At 43.6% G+C, this 14,597-nt stretch overlaps 1 protein-coding gene across 6 annotated transcripts in view; it reads left to right on the top strand.

The window, feature by feature from the left end:
* The window catches only part of LOC121068776 (24-hydroxycholesterol 7-alpha-hydroxylase), a 38,404-nt gene extending 34,727 nt beyond the window's left edge, over positions 1 to 3,677 (top strand). For 5 of the 6 annotated variants that reach the window (XM_040554305.1, XM_040554307.1, XM_040554303.1 and 2 more), the window contains one exon: positions 402 to 3,676. In XM_040554305.1, the coding sequence (XP_040410239.1) occupies positions 402 to 473 (72 nt within the window). In that variant the 3' untranslated portion in view covers positions 474 to 3,676. Of the gene's footprint in view, positions 1 to 401 lie in introns of all 6 variants that reach the window. The other variant, XM_040554304.1, reaches the window with a different exon arrangement.
* Positions 3,678 to 14,597: the final 10,920 nt, after the last annotated feature.

The following is a 14,597-nucleotide window of genomic DNA, read 5'->3' as shown; positions in this document are numbered from 1 at the left end:
CCCTTTAGGCTGGAAGTCGAGGAATTCTTGAAGAATGTGAGAGGTTGATCTCACATTCCCACCAGAACAGGGCGGAAGGTTGCCTCATCCTGACTGGTGGTGCGTTGCCATCCCAGCTCTCACTGGAGTTGATTGTAAATTGGGTTTTCACCCACAGGCAATTATGCTGGTGAAAATGTCCCAAACCAGTAGAGTTTCTTAAGATCTCACGTGTCATTCTCTGTCAGAGGAAGTGGAATAAAAGTAAACGAGTGGCTTCAGCAAAGCCAAGAAATACTCTCCGTAGTTGGTCTTGACTGTTTAAGGCCAAAGCTCCAGGAACATGGTAATATCTTAATATTAAAGCAAGGTGATAGCTCCGTTAAGTGAACTACATGTTTCTACCGATCCTCTTTTTGCAGAGCCCTTTACATTTGGTGGGGACACAGCAACCCCTGGCACCATTCCGGGTCCAGTATAAATGCCGGGCATGAAAGCAGCCCAGTACGAACTCACCTCGCTTTGCCAGCCCCGGCTGGATGAACGCACCGCTGAGCTGATTCTGTACCCTACGTGTTCAAATAGGTTCTCTGCCATAAAAGTTCTCAATTTCAACTTGGAATGCTGTACATACTCTGTGTATGCCATGACAGTACAGTCATAATCTGGGCTCTTCCTGATTGCCTACCTCCTAGTATTTAAAAATTAAGCTCTCTGCTGCATTCAGAATTTGTGGGCCACATTTTGTGCATACTTTGCTAGTCTAACTGATACGCTAAACTTACCCAGCAAACATGCAGGACAAAAAGCTGCTACATTTGGAAATCCAGCATGGAAGTTTTGTTAGAACCGGGAGAAAAACAGGTCCCTTATGCCAGGTCACTGCTTCCTGCGGGTTTCTTCAAGCCAAGGTGAAGGTGGTGCCTCAGGCTAAGAAATCAGTGGTAACTCTCTGTGGTTCCCTGGCTTTGCTGTGCACAAAAGCCAGGAAGGTGCTGAGCACAGACCTCTGGATCAGATCCTTGGCCACCATAAAGTAGCATCACTTATGTCCTGTTGCTTGTGTAGGTCATGGAGGATCTGGCCTACCCCGCCTATAACTGGGGCCAACGTATTGCAAATAAAGTGCATTGGTAACAGAACAATTGCAAGTGTGAGAAGTAACTGGGGTGTTGTTCCACTGGAGCACCTAACATTTCACTGAGCTTTATTTGCTCCACAGGATTCAGATCTGGACCTTGCATAAATATGCAATGAAAGCTTGATCCAATGCAGGGATTGCAAGAAAAGCCATCGCTGTTCTTCAGATCGCTTGTCTGAGCTCTAGAACATTTTTACTTTTGACACAACTTACAGAACAACTTGCACAAATCTAAAAAGCTGTAATCCTATAAAGAACACCTAGTAAAAGTTGTTCAAGGAAGCTGTCAAATAAGTTCAGATACCAACACTTTTAACTGCTGTCAGATTTCATATACAATAATAGCGGCCATGTATTTTTAGTCTTTCAAGTAAAGATTATTCATCATTTGAGAAATATTTGTAAAAAAAACACAAATGGACTTTCAGAAACACTTGAAACTATGTGAATAACATCCATAGGAAAATAACTCGTATAATTCATGAAATGATTGGCTTATCTCAGTTACAGACACGACAATTTAACAAACTTTAATGATTTATGTGTCTGGAAAACGATTCATCCAGTATTTAATTTAGCTTATAATGCTTAACTCTGCAGGAGTTGCACTCTTAACTGCTGTTTCAGAATTGCTCTGGTAACTGAGAACTATTCTCTTGGTTTTCATCAATGGTCATTACCCAAAAGTATGTATTTTAATTCTAACATTTGAAGATGCCCATAATATTTGTCCAGGTAACTTGTAGTTTTGCAAAACTAAGCAACTATTTCCAACATGCATTTCTTTTTATTTTTCCGTTTAGTGTTTTTGTATTTATTATGTTTTTTTCCCAAGAGAGGTTAACTCATAAAAGCAAAATTCTCTGATGGCAAACTTGACTACAAGTCAAAGGTCCCTAAAGGGAAGTATAACCTGAAGGTCAGCGTTGGTTTGGTTACGCTGAATAAAAGGCAGCCGAAGCCCTGTGTCCAGAGGTGACTCCCATGGGCACCAAGAGGAGCATCTAAATTGCACGGGAATTCTTGTGGGATACTGATGGGAAGAACCAAAGGTGGGGAAAGGCAGGGATCTGTATGGCTTGGGGATGAATAAACGTGGGAAAATGAAGGGATACAGGGATGAAAAGAGTTGGTTGCATGTGAACAGGCTGCTGACCATTAGGCTTGTCTGGCTATGCCTTGTTCCTTATCAGCACAGCGAGAATCCAGCCTGCCAAGCTGGAAAGTAGCTGGAGTGGCCTGCGTGGCTCTGGGGGTGGGCCAGCAGGAGTTGGCTGCTGGAGGGACTGGGGCAACTGGGGAGAGTAAGGATTCATGACCAGCGTCTGGAGGGATCCACGTTGTAAATAGATGCTCATAAATACGTTTTGTACTCGCAGACCTGCACCCCGATCTGCCAGGGAGGGGAGCAGGATGAGGCCACTGGTGCTGGCTGTGGGAGTGCTCGGTGTTTCTGCCTGTGTTGATGTGTGTGGCCGTCAGCATCTGTACATGTTACATGCATGTTTGTGTGTGTGCCTGCCGGAAATCCCCGCTCAGCCCCACTCCTGGCTGGACCTGCGGGCACAGAGCTGCAGCAGCCTCGTTTCTGTGAGGCTGCCAGATACAGCAACTCCCTAGCAGGCTATAATCAGTTACGAAAATAATTGTCTGCGAAGGCAGGGCTTTTTTTTTCTTTCTTTCTTTTCTTTTTTTTTTTTTCCAAGTTTAGGCTTTTGAGAGGAAAGGAGCAGTACCTGCACTTGACACCCAGAGAGATACCAAACAAGCACATGAAGAAGTGGCTTTGACTCTCTGGAATCCCACTGCTGCCTGCCTGCGTGCTCTGTTGTAGATGACAGCTCCGTGCACTTGCCATACTTTCCTAGGTAGAAAAAAAGCATGTGAGGCGGATTAGTAAAGCAATGTGGTAGTCAAGTGATAGAGCTATATGGGGTCTTCTACCTGGAAATAATTCAGAAGCTTCTGGGGGAGGGAGGAATAGCACTTTACCCCTGGGACAGGGTTAAATGCTATTAAAAGGTCATCACTCTGCTCTACTCAGGATTGGATGAACAGTTTCTAAATTCTTCAAGTGCTTGTCCAGTCTGGTTTTAAAAATGACAATGCTGAAGTTCCACAGGTGATTTGCTCTCATACCTGGCTATTCCTACTGTTAGAAAGCTTTTCTGTGTATTAGTAGGAGTCACAACGAGCTTTTTATTCATACCACTACCACCAGGGTGAGAAAGAAATGTATTTTCACCTGTCTTTGTATTTCTCCCTTCTGCATGAAGTATGGATGTTAAAGGGACATCTTTGAAAATGCAATTATTCCACCTCAGACATGCAATAGGCCACATCTGTCTGAGCAAAGCCCTCACCCTTGGCTGGCCAGGACTGTATGTTGGTATTAAATTATATCGGAATAAGTAATTCCTATTTCTGAGAGAGAAAATCTGCAGTTACAAGAAGTGAAAAATAAAAAACACTTTTAAACTGAGTTTACTTAAACACTTTTTGGACTTTGTTGTGTATTTAAGTTTCTGAAAACGAAACAAAACACAGAAAGTAACCGCATTGCAGAATTTTTTTTTTGATGTTTTTGAGGGAAGTAGAAACATCTTCCCTGAAATCATAAATTTCCTGCGGAAATACACTATTTGACAGAAGACTCATCAAAACATTTTCCATTAAAATCGTTGACCTACTGCAAGTGAACCTTCTTCAGTCACAGAGCGAAAAGATAACCCTCCGTATCAGCAGCCACCTCCCAGAATAATCGCGCCTTCTTTTATGTCTTCCCTCTAATGAGCCTCACTGGAGGCCCCTCTCATCTGTGCTTAGCAGTCAAGTATTTCAAGTGGGCTCTTTCTTTGCACTACTAATGGCATTCAATCGTTTCTGTGCCGCTGATTGTCACAGAAACCAGAGGTTTAGGCTTAGCACATACATCTCCTCAAAACAGATACTTGGAGACCAAAAGATATGGCTGGAGCTATTGGGAGGTAAGCTAAAAATAATGACTTCCCTTCAAACAGAAATTAATTTAATGGCTCTGGTTCTGCAGTGTGCTTAAGTGTTGTGCCAAGCAAAACCCAAGCATTTATTTTGCTTTAAGCAAACGATTGGTTTGCAGAGTGCGACCGGATTTTAATTTAAGCACATGCTTAAGTGCTTTGCTAAGCCACGGTCCCAATGCTTTCATCGCTCACCAGTTTCTTAGTTAGTCTTGGCATCTCTTGCACTTTTTTAAATATGCAAGCATTAGTGGGAGGGAATGCTGGGGTATTTTTTGCTCATTTTAGGGGAAACTGGCAAATGTTAAACACTTTCAGGAAAAACATTAAAAAAAAACACAAAACATTTATAGCATAAACCAGTAGGCTTAATGGGCAGCAAGCATCTTTCCCAGTTATTTGGTACATTCTAAATGCGTGGTTCATCACATGGCAGAAAATATTTCCTCTCCGCTGGTATGCAGTGGAAGGGGAATTAGACACAGGAAAGGCATTCAACAGATAGCAAGCGTTTAATTGAAACAACCAAGGAGAAGCTTTCATCACGTAGCCATTCTGAATGACATTGGACATGCGACTGATTGGCACAAGATGATTTATTTTTTTCACTTTGATCATAAAATTACTAGGAAAGGCTTAATGGAGTTATAAATATCTTGTTTCCATGAGAGTCCCGGGAAGATAATTATAGCACCGAAGTCTTTACAAAGATAGAGCATTTATAAAATGATATTATCTGAGGGCTTCAATGGATGAGGCAGGGAGTTCTGCGTTCTATTCCCAGCTCTGCTATTGACTCAGTGCGCGATTTGGGCGAATCACTTCATCCCTCAGTGACTCAGTTTTTTCATCTACAAACTGGGGTAATAACGATAATTACCCGCTTCTGCAAACTCTGTGAATTAAAAATTGTGTTACTCACGCTCATCAGAGCCCGCTTATTGCTAGCAATGGCTGTCTGCAAGGCTTTGGGTAAGCTACGCGCTTTTCTGAATGGGAACAGTCATAGTTGTGTTACTGATAAACCACATTCCTTGCAGAGCTGCAGTCAAAACATTCAGAAGAAATACTTGAAATATCTTCGTTCACACGTCTTAAGATGTTGATGTAACAGCTGTATCCCAGAATCCTCAGAAATATTTTGTGTTTAGTGCAAAGCTTGGAAACTCGAGGCTTTGGGTGTGTTTCTTGGTAAGTAAAAATGCTGTGACAAAACCAACCACTTGGTAGGAGCAATCTAGAAGGTTATCTAGTAGCTTCCTATGAGAAAATAACTACATTTGTACTCCAGTTCAAGTTCTGTCAGGCTTTTCTACTTGTGTGCTGGTTTTATTGCATTAGAAGATTGACACATCAGCCTTCCCAAGTACCAACAAATATCGAATGAGCTTAATGTCCATGTACAACACAACTGTTATTGTTAAATCTTTGCAGCTTTGAAAAAGACAAGTGAGGAAGGAGGAGTTGTGGCAAATGAGCAAACAACTGGGCCTGAGCTCCAGTGGGATTTTACACCTGAAACGGATGACATGGGTTTTGGACGTGAGAAGTTCTGTGCTGGAGAGGAACTACGACATCTCCTGATAGACATTTCCCCTATTTCTGAGGAAAATGAAGTTCAGTAATGGATGGCCGTTTGGAGCTTGCTGTACCTTTCTGCAGCGGGTTGAAGTGAAATCTAGCAGATTTCCACCTGAAATGCGGTAAAAATGCAGATCAGAAAGGGGAGCTGTGTTATCCAAGGACTGAAATTACATTTCTATATTAATAGTTCTGAAAACAAAATTGTGCATTTCTCTGAAACAGCTTTTGATCTGCCATCTCTGCACTCCTGGGGTGGAGAGAGGCAGGAGAGGCAACCTGAGGAGTCTGCAAAACATACATAAGAAAACTCTGAAGACCTGAATTCCCTGTACAGACATTCCGCTTCCATAAAGCATCTCTTAAAGAGTTTACAAAGGCAGAAAATATCTTTCCTAAGGGTATGATACTGGTCAGACAAGGCGGTATTTAGCAGGCATCTGATCAAGTAATCGCAGCGGGCCGAAGAAGCCTAAGGCTGCAGAGGATCTTGTTTTTTGCAGAGTGCGATTAGGGAGTGGCAAGATTTGGCATTCAATTTTTCTTTGGTTCTGTCTTGGATCTGACCCAAATAAGTGCCAAATGAGGCTCTGAGGATGCAGACCCTCAGACCTATTTCCAGTTTCCTCTAGATATGGGGTCTTGTACTGGTAAAGCATGTTCCAGGCTGAAGACAGGGCTCTGTTACTCTTTCTCGTGCCAAAGATCTCCATCGTAAGTGGACATGACTCTCTTCCACTAAATACAAAAGTTTCATAATGTTGGTCTTTGTTACTGCTGACACAGATCCAGAGGCAATTTCAAGGCATTGACCTTTTTATCCCGTCCCAGTTCTGAAAACCATCATCGTTCAGAAAAGCATTAAGTGGGTCCTTCTGTTTACTTGAGACCAAAAGAAAATGAAATGTTTGCCGGCATCGTGGCACGACTGCCTGGGTGTCATTCCCAGGTTCAAACGAGTAGTTGAGCATTGCAAGGCACGAAGTAGAGTGTGAGGGAGTTCTACACGTTAGGTAATTCGTCACAGCTGAAGGTACTGCCTTTGGTGCTCTTCCTCTGGCCAAATCTTGGTATTACCATTTACTATTTTAAGCTTGTTTACAGAACTGGAATAATACGCAGATATAAAAGGATGATGACAAGAGTGCTTACAGGCATTAAAACTGAGGTTTGAAGTTCCCTTTTTTTTTTCTGAAAAAATAAACCAAAGGATGTTTTATTGTCTGAAAGCCTGGCAACTGGTCTTCGCTGACCGTGAACTTAAATCAAGCACCACTTCATTAAAAGCCAGTCTCATCAAAACATTCTGGTTGTTCCTTAAAATACTTGAAAGAAGACCTGAATCACCAGGAGATGGTCGTATTCTGTCCTTCGGGTATTAATCAACAAATCCAGCCTTGCCGTTCGGGCTAATATTTTCTTACAGACTCCGGCCTTTCCGTCGGGTTCAGAGGTTTTGCAGGCACGCGTTTCACACATCAGCATGGGGGTCTTTAGGAGCAAGCTGGATAACGAGTTCTCTGCATACCCCTAAGCCTGGACAAATCCAAGTGACAGAACATAGCAAGAGCTGCAATCACTAAAGCATCTGCCCTGAGCTACCACACCTGCCAGCACGGATCTGCCCATGACAAGATAATTTATCCTTCTGCACAGAGACAGGACGACACTGGCATCTTTGGGAGGCGGTGGAAGGCAAAGCAGGCTGGGGCTGTCCCGTTGTCAGCACCATACTGGATGGGACGGCATCCTCTCTAGCATGGGCTCCTTCTGCGAACAGATTTATGTGACAAATTCACAGCGGGTTTCATCCCAGAGCTGGCGCTGGAGCAGCCCCAAGGTAGAAGCTAGCCCGGGGGCCCTGCTTGTTCCCTCCCTTTCCTTTTAGCTTCCTCTCACTGCTTCTTTCCTCCCTGCGAGCTTCTTTAGTGCCCTTTTTCACCCCCTTTTTGCCCAGCTTACTCTTTCCTTCAAGATTTTCAGAGTGCAACACTGAAAGGGGTAAGACTGGCAGCTCAGTGCCTCAACAGAATATAGTGCCTGGAAGGAGTGCCTGCCTCTCCTGCAGCTCTGTCACACTGCTGGGAGAGCTGGAAGAAGGGGCAGAGACTTCCCTCTGGTTGCTGTGGGAGAAGAGCACTCTTCAGAGGTTGTCCTGCCATGAGGACTCAGTCTCATGGACGCTGCAGCTCCCCAAGAACATTTGCATCATGAGGACCATTTCCATTTTGCCATTTTCCATTTGCGTTCACCTTGCACAAGGGCTGGTAGCACATAGGCACTGGCACCACGTAGGGGCCACCTGTCCCTAACCAAAACATGTTTTAGTAAAAGTATTGAGAAAAGAATGTCTTTACTTCTCTTCACAGTTCAGGAACAAAAATATAGTCTCGGTTGTTACTTATCTACTTGGGCGGCTTATTTTCTGTTAACTGAATGTTGTGTGGTGTTATTTGCTGACTAATAACTCATCATTCACACTCCTCTGCTTCCAATGCTATAATTATGCCTTCAACAGTTACCTAAAGGTGTCAGAATAATAAATGAAGTTTCAGAAAGAGAAGGAAACCACCCCCCTTAAGACTATCAATCACTCAGCAAATTACATGTAATTTTTTTTTATGATCTTGCAATATAAAAAACAAAAGCCCCTTCATCTGACATTTTTGAAAGCCTTTCTGTGCTCGTCTCTATAATTATGGATAAAGATGAATAAAAAGCAAAGACACAATGGACTTGTCTATCGAACCTGTCTAGCACTGCTTCAGAACTAGGGTTCCTAAATTCTCCTTCACTACAATTAATAAACAATAATTACCACACTATTCACTTTATAGGATTAAATTGTGTCTTGCAGTTGATTATACTGTGTGGCCTGGTAATTAGCACATGTACAAACAGTATTTGTAGTACCTTTGTTTTTCTTCGTTGTTTACATTCTGAAGCAGATTAAATAATATATTCAGAAGTTCAGTCTATATTTAGATGCCTAAAGAAGCATCTTGATTTTTCAGAGCACCTACAAATGCCAGAATTGCACGGTGCCTCTGAAAATCAGGCCATTCATTTAGGTGTCTATATTTAGGTACGTGAGTTTGCAGCGTTTGGCTTGAGGTCACATAGCTATGGCTCATTGCATTTTTTATTTCCATTTGGGTCACAATGGGCAAGTCACTTCTAATAATTCTCATCACAATCTGTGAAATAGCAGGAGAGGTGGGAAGAGTCGCTTGTTACGTACCATTGTGGTGCTGAGCACTTCCTAAGATATGTAAAGGTTCCTCCCCAGAGAATTTCAGTCTAAAAAAAGATAGAAAACAGTGCAGCAGAAAGGTGAGACGGTAGGCTTAGAGACTGAGCTTACGTTCTGGTTAGGCTGTGCTTATTTCCTGGATTTTGTTTGTCTGGCATCTTTGTCATTCCCTCTGTAAGCTTATGATCATTTTGACAAGCCAGATGTTTTGGCTTCCTGTACGTTGGGTAAATCCTAGAAATCAAACACTTGTATTTGTTAACACGTGGCAGCAAACCATAGTTTATTCATGAGGAATTTGAGCTGATGTTATCACCTGTGCTGTCGAATTGTGACTATACCTCCGAGGTTGCTTTCGAATCTACGTGGTAGCTTGCACAGGCCTTGGCCGTAGCGAACCCAACAGCAAGGTCTTTTCGTGTAGGACTGCGGAGAGACGATCACTGGGAAGAGGGCATCAAGAGGAAACTACAAGCTTTTAAAGAAATAAAGAAACCGATTTCTTAACATCCTACCTCTGCAGCTTGTCACCTCCTTTCGCACCGTGAGATGCTCGTAGCTTGGGGAGCAGGTGTAGACACAGTCGGCAATTCCCTGCCTCAATTTTGTATCGGGATGATAGCTGCAAAGAAACAGGTAGCCCATAGGTGAACACCTCGTTCAAAATGAAAATGTCCTTGTCTCTGGCCGTAATATTTCAGGTTTGAGAGAAAGAACTGTGCCCGTACTTCTTGTACTCTAAGGATGGTTTTTGTTACGGAACAAAAGCCTTTTGTTTTTTCTTTCTTGAAATGGAGACTGTTTTGAAAGTCACCGAAACTCATTTTTCCCCTTGATCTATCATTCGTCCAGGCTAAGAAAACATCTCTTGGTTAAAAATACTCCTTAACCAGAAATTGGGACATAGCATTTTTGTTGTCTTCAAAACTGAGGGCTAGCTGTAAAATAATAAAGCTCTGTTTTGTGGGACTTTTTTGTTAGATGTGGAATTTTTGCAATGTCAAATCACAAAGACTTTGTTTTTCAGGCACTCTCAGAAGTGGATGGAAAATATGAAGATTCCTTGTTGCTGTTCTCATTGCCCTAGAGCACACCAGCCTCCTGTCTGACCTCTGTCTGCCCCTGGAGATGCTCAGAAACAACGGGGATTTACCAAAGAGAGGGTTTAGGGAGCAACAGACCCAAATACAGGGGCTGTCCCACGGCAGTGCTGAGAGTTCAGGGGTTCAGAGAGCGGTGCCACAAGTTCTTCCCACTCACCTGGGCTCCAGGTATCAAATTTGGAGAAAACCTGCATCCCCGGGCGCAGCAGCAGCGTGGGCTTCTCGGCACCTCCGGGAGAATCATGCACAAGGGTATTACAGGCTCTGAAACTATACAGCGAGTGAAGGATGTTCTCCCTTTCTGCAGGCACTTTTCATGGTTGCAGTGAATCATTCATCTTGCCCCCACAGCCGTGCAGAATGCTCTGTAGATGCAAGGCAAGGATAGCTGGCCTTAGCTTTACGCATTTTTCTGTAACCATCTGCAATGCGTTGTATCTCAGCTGCTTTGCATTTGCTGTACGTATTCAGAACGGAGCTGAAGAGGTGTCGAGGCGATGTTGTCTCGCTGCACTGAGTGTCTGGGTGATAAAACAGCAGATGTAGCTCAGCGGTGATAAGTGCAAAGTAATGCACACGTGAAAAAATAACCCCAGCTATCCATGCGTAGAGTCTGGTTCGAGCTGTCGCTTTTGCTGCAAGAGATCTAGGGGTCAAAGCAGACAGCTCTCTGGAATATTTGTGTGGGGCTAGGGAGTCATCAGAAAGGTGAACCGACTGCTAAGAATTAGGATCTCTCCCCTTAGATGAAGGAGGGAGCCCCAAAGTCACAGGACCCTATCGTTCATATGCTCAGAGATCTTCTGAGGCCCCCAGCCACACCGCTCTTGCCTATTCCTGCTAAATTCAAGTTGTTTTAGTAGGATCAGCATTTTATAGAAAACTTTTGGGGGGTAAAATTTAGAGAGAATGGCAATAAAGAATGGAATGGCTTTCATATAGGAAATAGAGAAAAGCACATCAGCTTGAAAAAGAGATAGCTGAAGGGAAATACAATTAAAATCTGCAAAACAATGATGGAGAGATGGCTAAAGAACACATTTCCTTTACTGCCTCTCATAACAAAAGAACATTTAGCAAAACAATCAGGAAGCAGACTTGAAATTGTTTTTACACGGTGAAGAATTACCATGGCAAGGCACATTGTGGAAAGTAAATCCACAAAAGAGATAAGAAAAGAGATAAGACAAATTCTCAGAGGACAGGGCCACTGGTAGCTACTAGGTACTGGAGCTTGGATACGACCAGAGTTCCAGAAGTGTCTAACTCACCAGTTGCTGGGAAATTATAAGGTAAATAGGAGAATACATGGTCTATTTTTACACTGTTTCACTAAGCACCCAGTCTTGGCTGCTGAGACAAGATACAGAGCTAGATGGATCTAGCTGTGTTTTCATATTCTAAAAAAGTAACAGAAACAATCAAGGGTATGCTAATGCTGATACAGTCAACATTAATTTGACTTGCTTTATCCACTCTAATCTCTGGACTCAACCATTCATAAGAAATCATAATCCATATCTGGCCAAAGAGATTATCCCAGTGAGCAGGAATGTAAAAGGACCATTTGCTTCTTGAAAATCTGATGATTTTGAGACATTACTTCCTAACGTTAATGTTCTGGTGATCAGCCAGGGCCAAACACGACTGCTTACACTGCTTCAGTTGTGTTCCAAGCCACTGTGATTGCTCCAGTACATTTGGGAGGCCATTTTTGCTCACAGATTAAATTTGTAGATAAGAAGCAGGTGCAAACCGAAGATAACGAGTGGCTCAGGATTTGGAGGAGATGGTCCAAGCCTGCACCGTGAGATATCAGTAACAAAACTCCCACTCAGTTCTGCGGGGGCAGGACTGCAGCGCTGCTGGCAAATCTTGTGAGTGGCAGCTGTTTCATCACCTCCTTTGGTATTCTTTCCATAATTTCATCTTCCTCCAGGTTTTGGCACTCTGCAACCACTCGGGTTAGGGGAAGATGCCCACTGCATTTCGGAAGCACAAGGTGCCCACAGGGGCTGCATGCCCTGAATAGTGCCGGGGCCCAAGAGGGTGAGCAGTGAGACTCCAGGAAGGAAGCTCTCCCTGCTGCTCTCGCTCTTATTTTTGCAGCTCTGCTTTTCCAGTCTAAATAACACAGTATTTGGTGACCTTTCCTGATAGAAAAACTTAATGCTTGCAAAAGAGCTATTAAAAACCCCCAAATTATTGCCACTCTTATTATTATTTAATCTGATGGACTTTTTACTGTAAAAAGTGGAAATCTGGGCTTTTCTCCCCACTCACCTTAGCAAATGTCTGCATGCACACAAAAGCATTTCCAAAGTACTGACTTAGGTGTTCCTGTTTTTTCTGAATGTGGATTAGCTTGCTTTCATAACTGTAGAGATTCCTGTATTAATACAAGGAAAACAAATGTTAGGGAAACTTCATCCCAATGAAAATATTCTTCCTAATATGAAAATATGAGGATAGAGAATAAAACTTGAGACTGGTTACTGTGAACAAGAGACAATCGAGAGGTATCGGGACAAGAAGTTACAAGGAAAGTGTGCGACATAAAATGTGGGACAGAAGAAGCATGGTGGGTGCTCTTCCTACTCAGAACAGTAAAACAAGACAAACATCTAAATGGAGACAAAGGAAGATATCCTACCAGGTTTATTCTTAGAAAAAAAAAATAATGAGCATATCAATTGATTTAAAACCTGATACAGCTTATATTGTAACAGATTTGTTTCTACAGCTTGCTTTCTCTTATGCATAGTGCCTAAAGCAATAAGGTCACGGTCATAATATTTTGGACACAAGAATAAAGAAATAATAAATTACTGCTATCAGTAGTAAAAGAGTTACATATTTTATATTAAAAAATAAAAATAGAAGCAAAGAAGAAAGCCTGGAAGGTCTCTAGAGAAGTTATGCATCAGGGTATAAGTTAGTCCTTAGCAAATGGGACCAGGAGGAAATCCTTCTGCTGCAGGTACAACCACGTACACCCTGTTCTCATGCATTGCTCTTAGGTATTTGTAGAGATGAGGTGGGATCATCTCCATATCGATCTCATTCTTTACAAGTTTCATCTGCTATTATTGGAAAGTGCTGCTATAAATGGCCTATTTAACAAATGGAGAATTATTCTTCCCATGTATTTTATAGGATATTTATGAATTATATAGAAGCCTTCTAGTTCTCCCTTACATTCTATAGATTTTCAAAGCCATCTTTACAGAAACCAATTTATGTTTCTGTATCACCCTATTGATTAAATCCCTTCACATTATTACATTCCAAAGCAAAGAGACCACAGAAAATCAGCATTAGCCTCTGAAGCTTAGCAGTCTCCCACGTACATCTGGAGCAGAGCAAATGGCCCTTCCTTTAATAAACCATGCCTTGGGGTCATCTAAATGCTTTCTCTTCATTTTAAAATTATGACTGCCATCAGCCTTTTTCCATTGTAACCCTGATGTTCCTCAAGACTCCTATAAATGCAGCTTTTGGCCTTGTCTGTAACAGGGAGATACATCTTATTCATCATTCTCTGAAGATGAGAACTTCAAATGTATCCGTTTCCAGATGGAGCTTGCTTTAAGGCCACTTTGCTTGTCACTGGCCAGCAGAGGGAATGGAGGTTGTGAGCTCCATCCCCAGAGGCATTTAGGTCCCACAAAATCACCATGGGGGGCATTAAGAGCTTTGTTACTAAAACTGCTGCGAGGTGTGCTAGCACTATGTGCGCATCTACCATGGTTGCCCTCCTCTCTGCATCCCACCCCACCTTGTCCCACCTCTCTGCTCCCTTACCCCAACCCATCTCACCTCACCCCTTCCCAACCTACATCTCCTAGTCCGTCCTGCCTCTTCCCTACCCCATCCCGCATCACCTCACCCATCTTACCTTACATCTCCACCCCAACCCCATCCCATGTCACCAGCTCACATCTCACCTCACCCACCTCACCTCACCTTCTCCTCATCCCCTGTGCAACCCACATCTCCCTACCCCATCCCACCTCACATCTCCATCTCACCTCCCTCATGTCTCCTCACCTCACCACCACCCGCCCCCACATCTCCTCACCCCCACCCCACATCTCCCTACCCCATCCCTCCCCACATCTCCTCACCTTATCCCACCGCACATTTCCTCACCCCATCCCACATCTCCTCAGCCCCATCCCACCTCACCCCAACATCTCCCTACCCCACCCCGCATCTCCTCACCCCCATCCTACCCTACATCTCCTCATGCCACATCCCCATACCACATCCCACCCCACATCTCCCTACCCCTTCTTTGGGGACGAGGTTCTGCCCCTTGTCCCTCCTCTGTCCCCATATGAGGTGCCCCCCTTGTCCCTCGTCCCCACACGAGGCGCCCCCATCCCCATCTCCCCCCTCTCCCCATCGCCAAGCGGCGGAGGGCGGGCGGCGTCCCCAGAGAGGGAGGGGGGGGCGAAGGAGGCGGGGCTAAGCACCCTCCTCCCATTCTTATTGGCCATCCCTCCTGCCTGTTTAGAGAAAGAGCGTTGCCGATTGGC

This window comes from Cygnus olor, chromosome 3 (assembly GCF_009769625.2).
Source record: "Cygnus olor isolate bCygOlo1 chromosome 3, bCygOlo1.pri.v2, whole genome shotgun sequence".
Taxonomy (NCBI): domain Eukaryota; kingdom Metazoa; phylum Chordata; class Aves; order Anseriformes; family Anatidae; genus Cygnus; species Cygnus olor.
The sequence above is the reverse complement of the archived record's forward strand: the minus strand, read 5'-3'. Positions and strand labels throughout refer to the sequence as shown.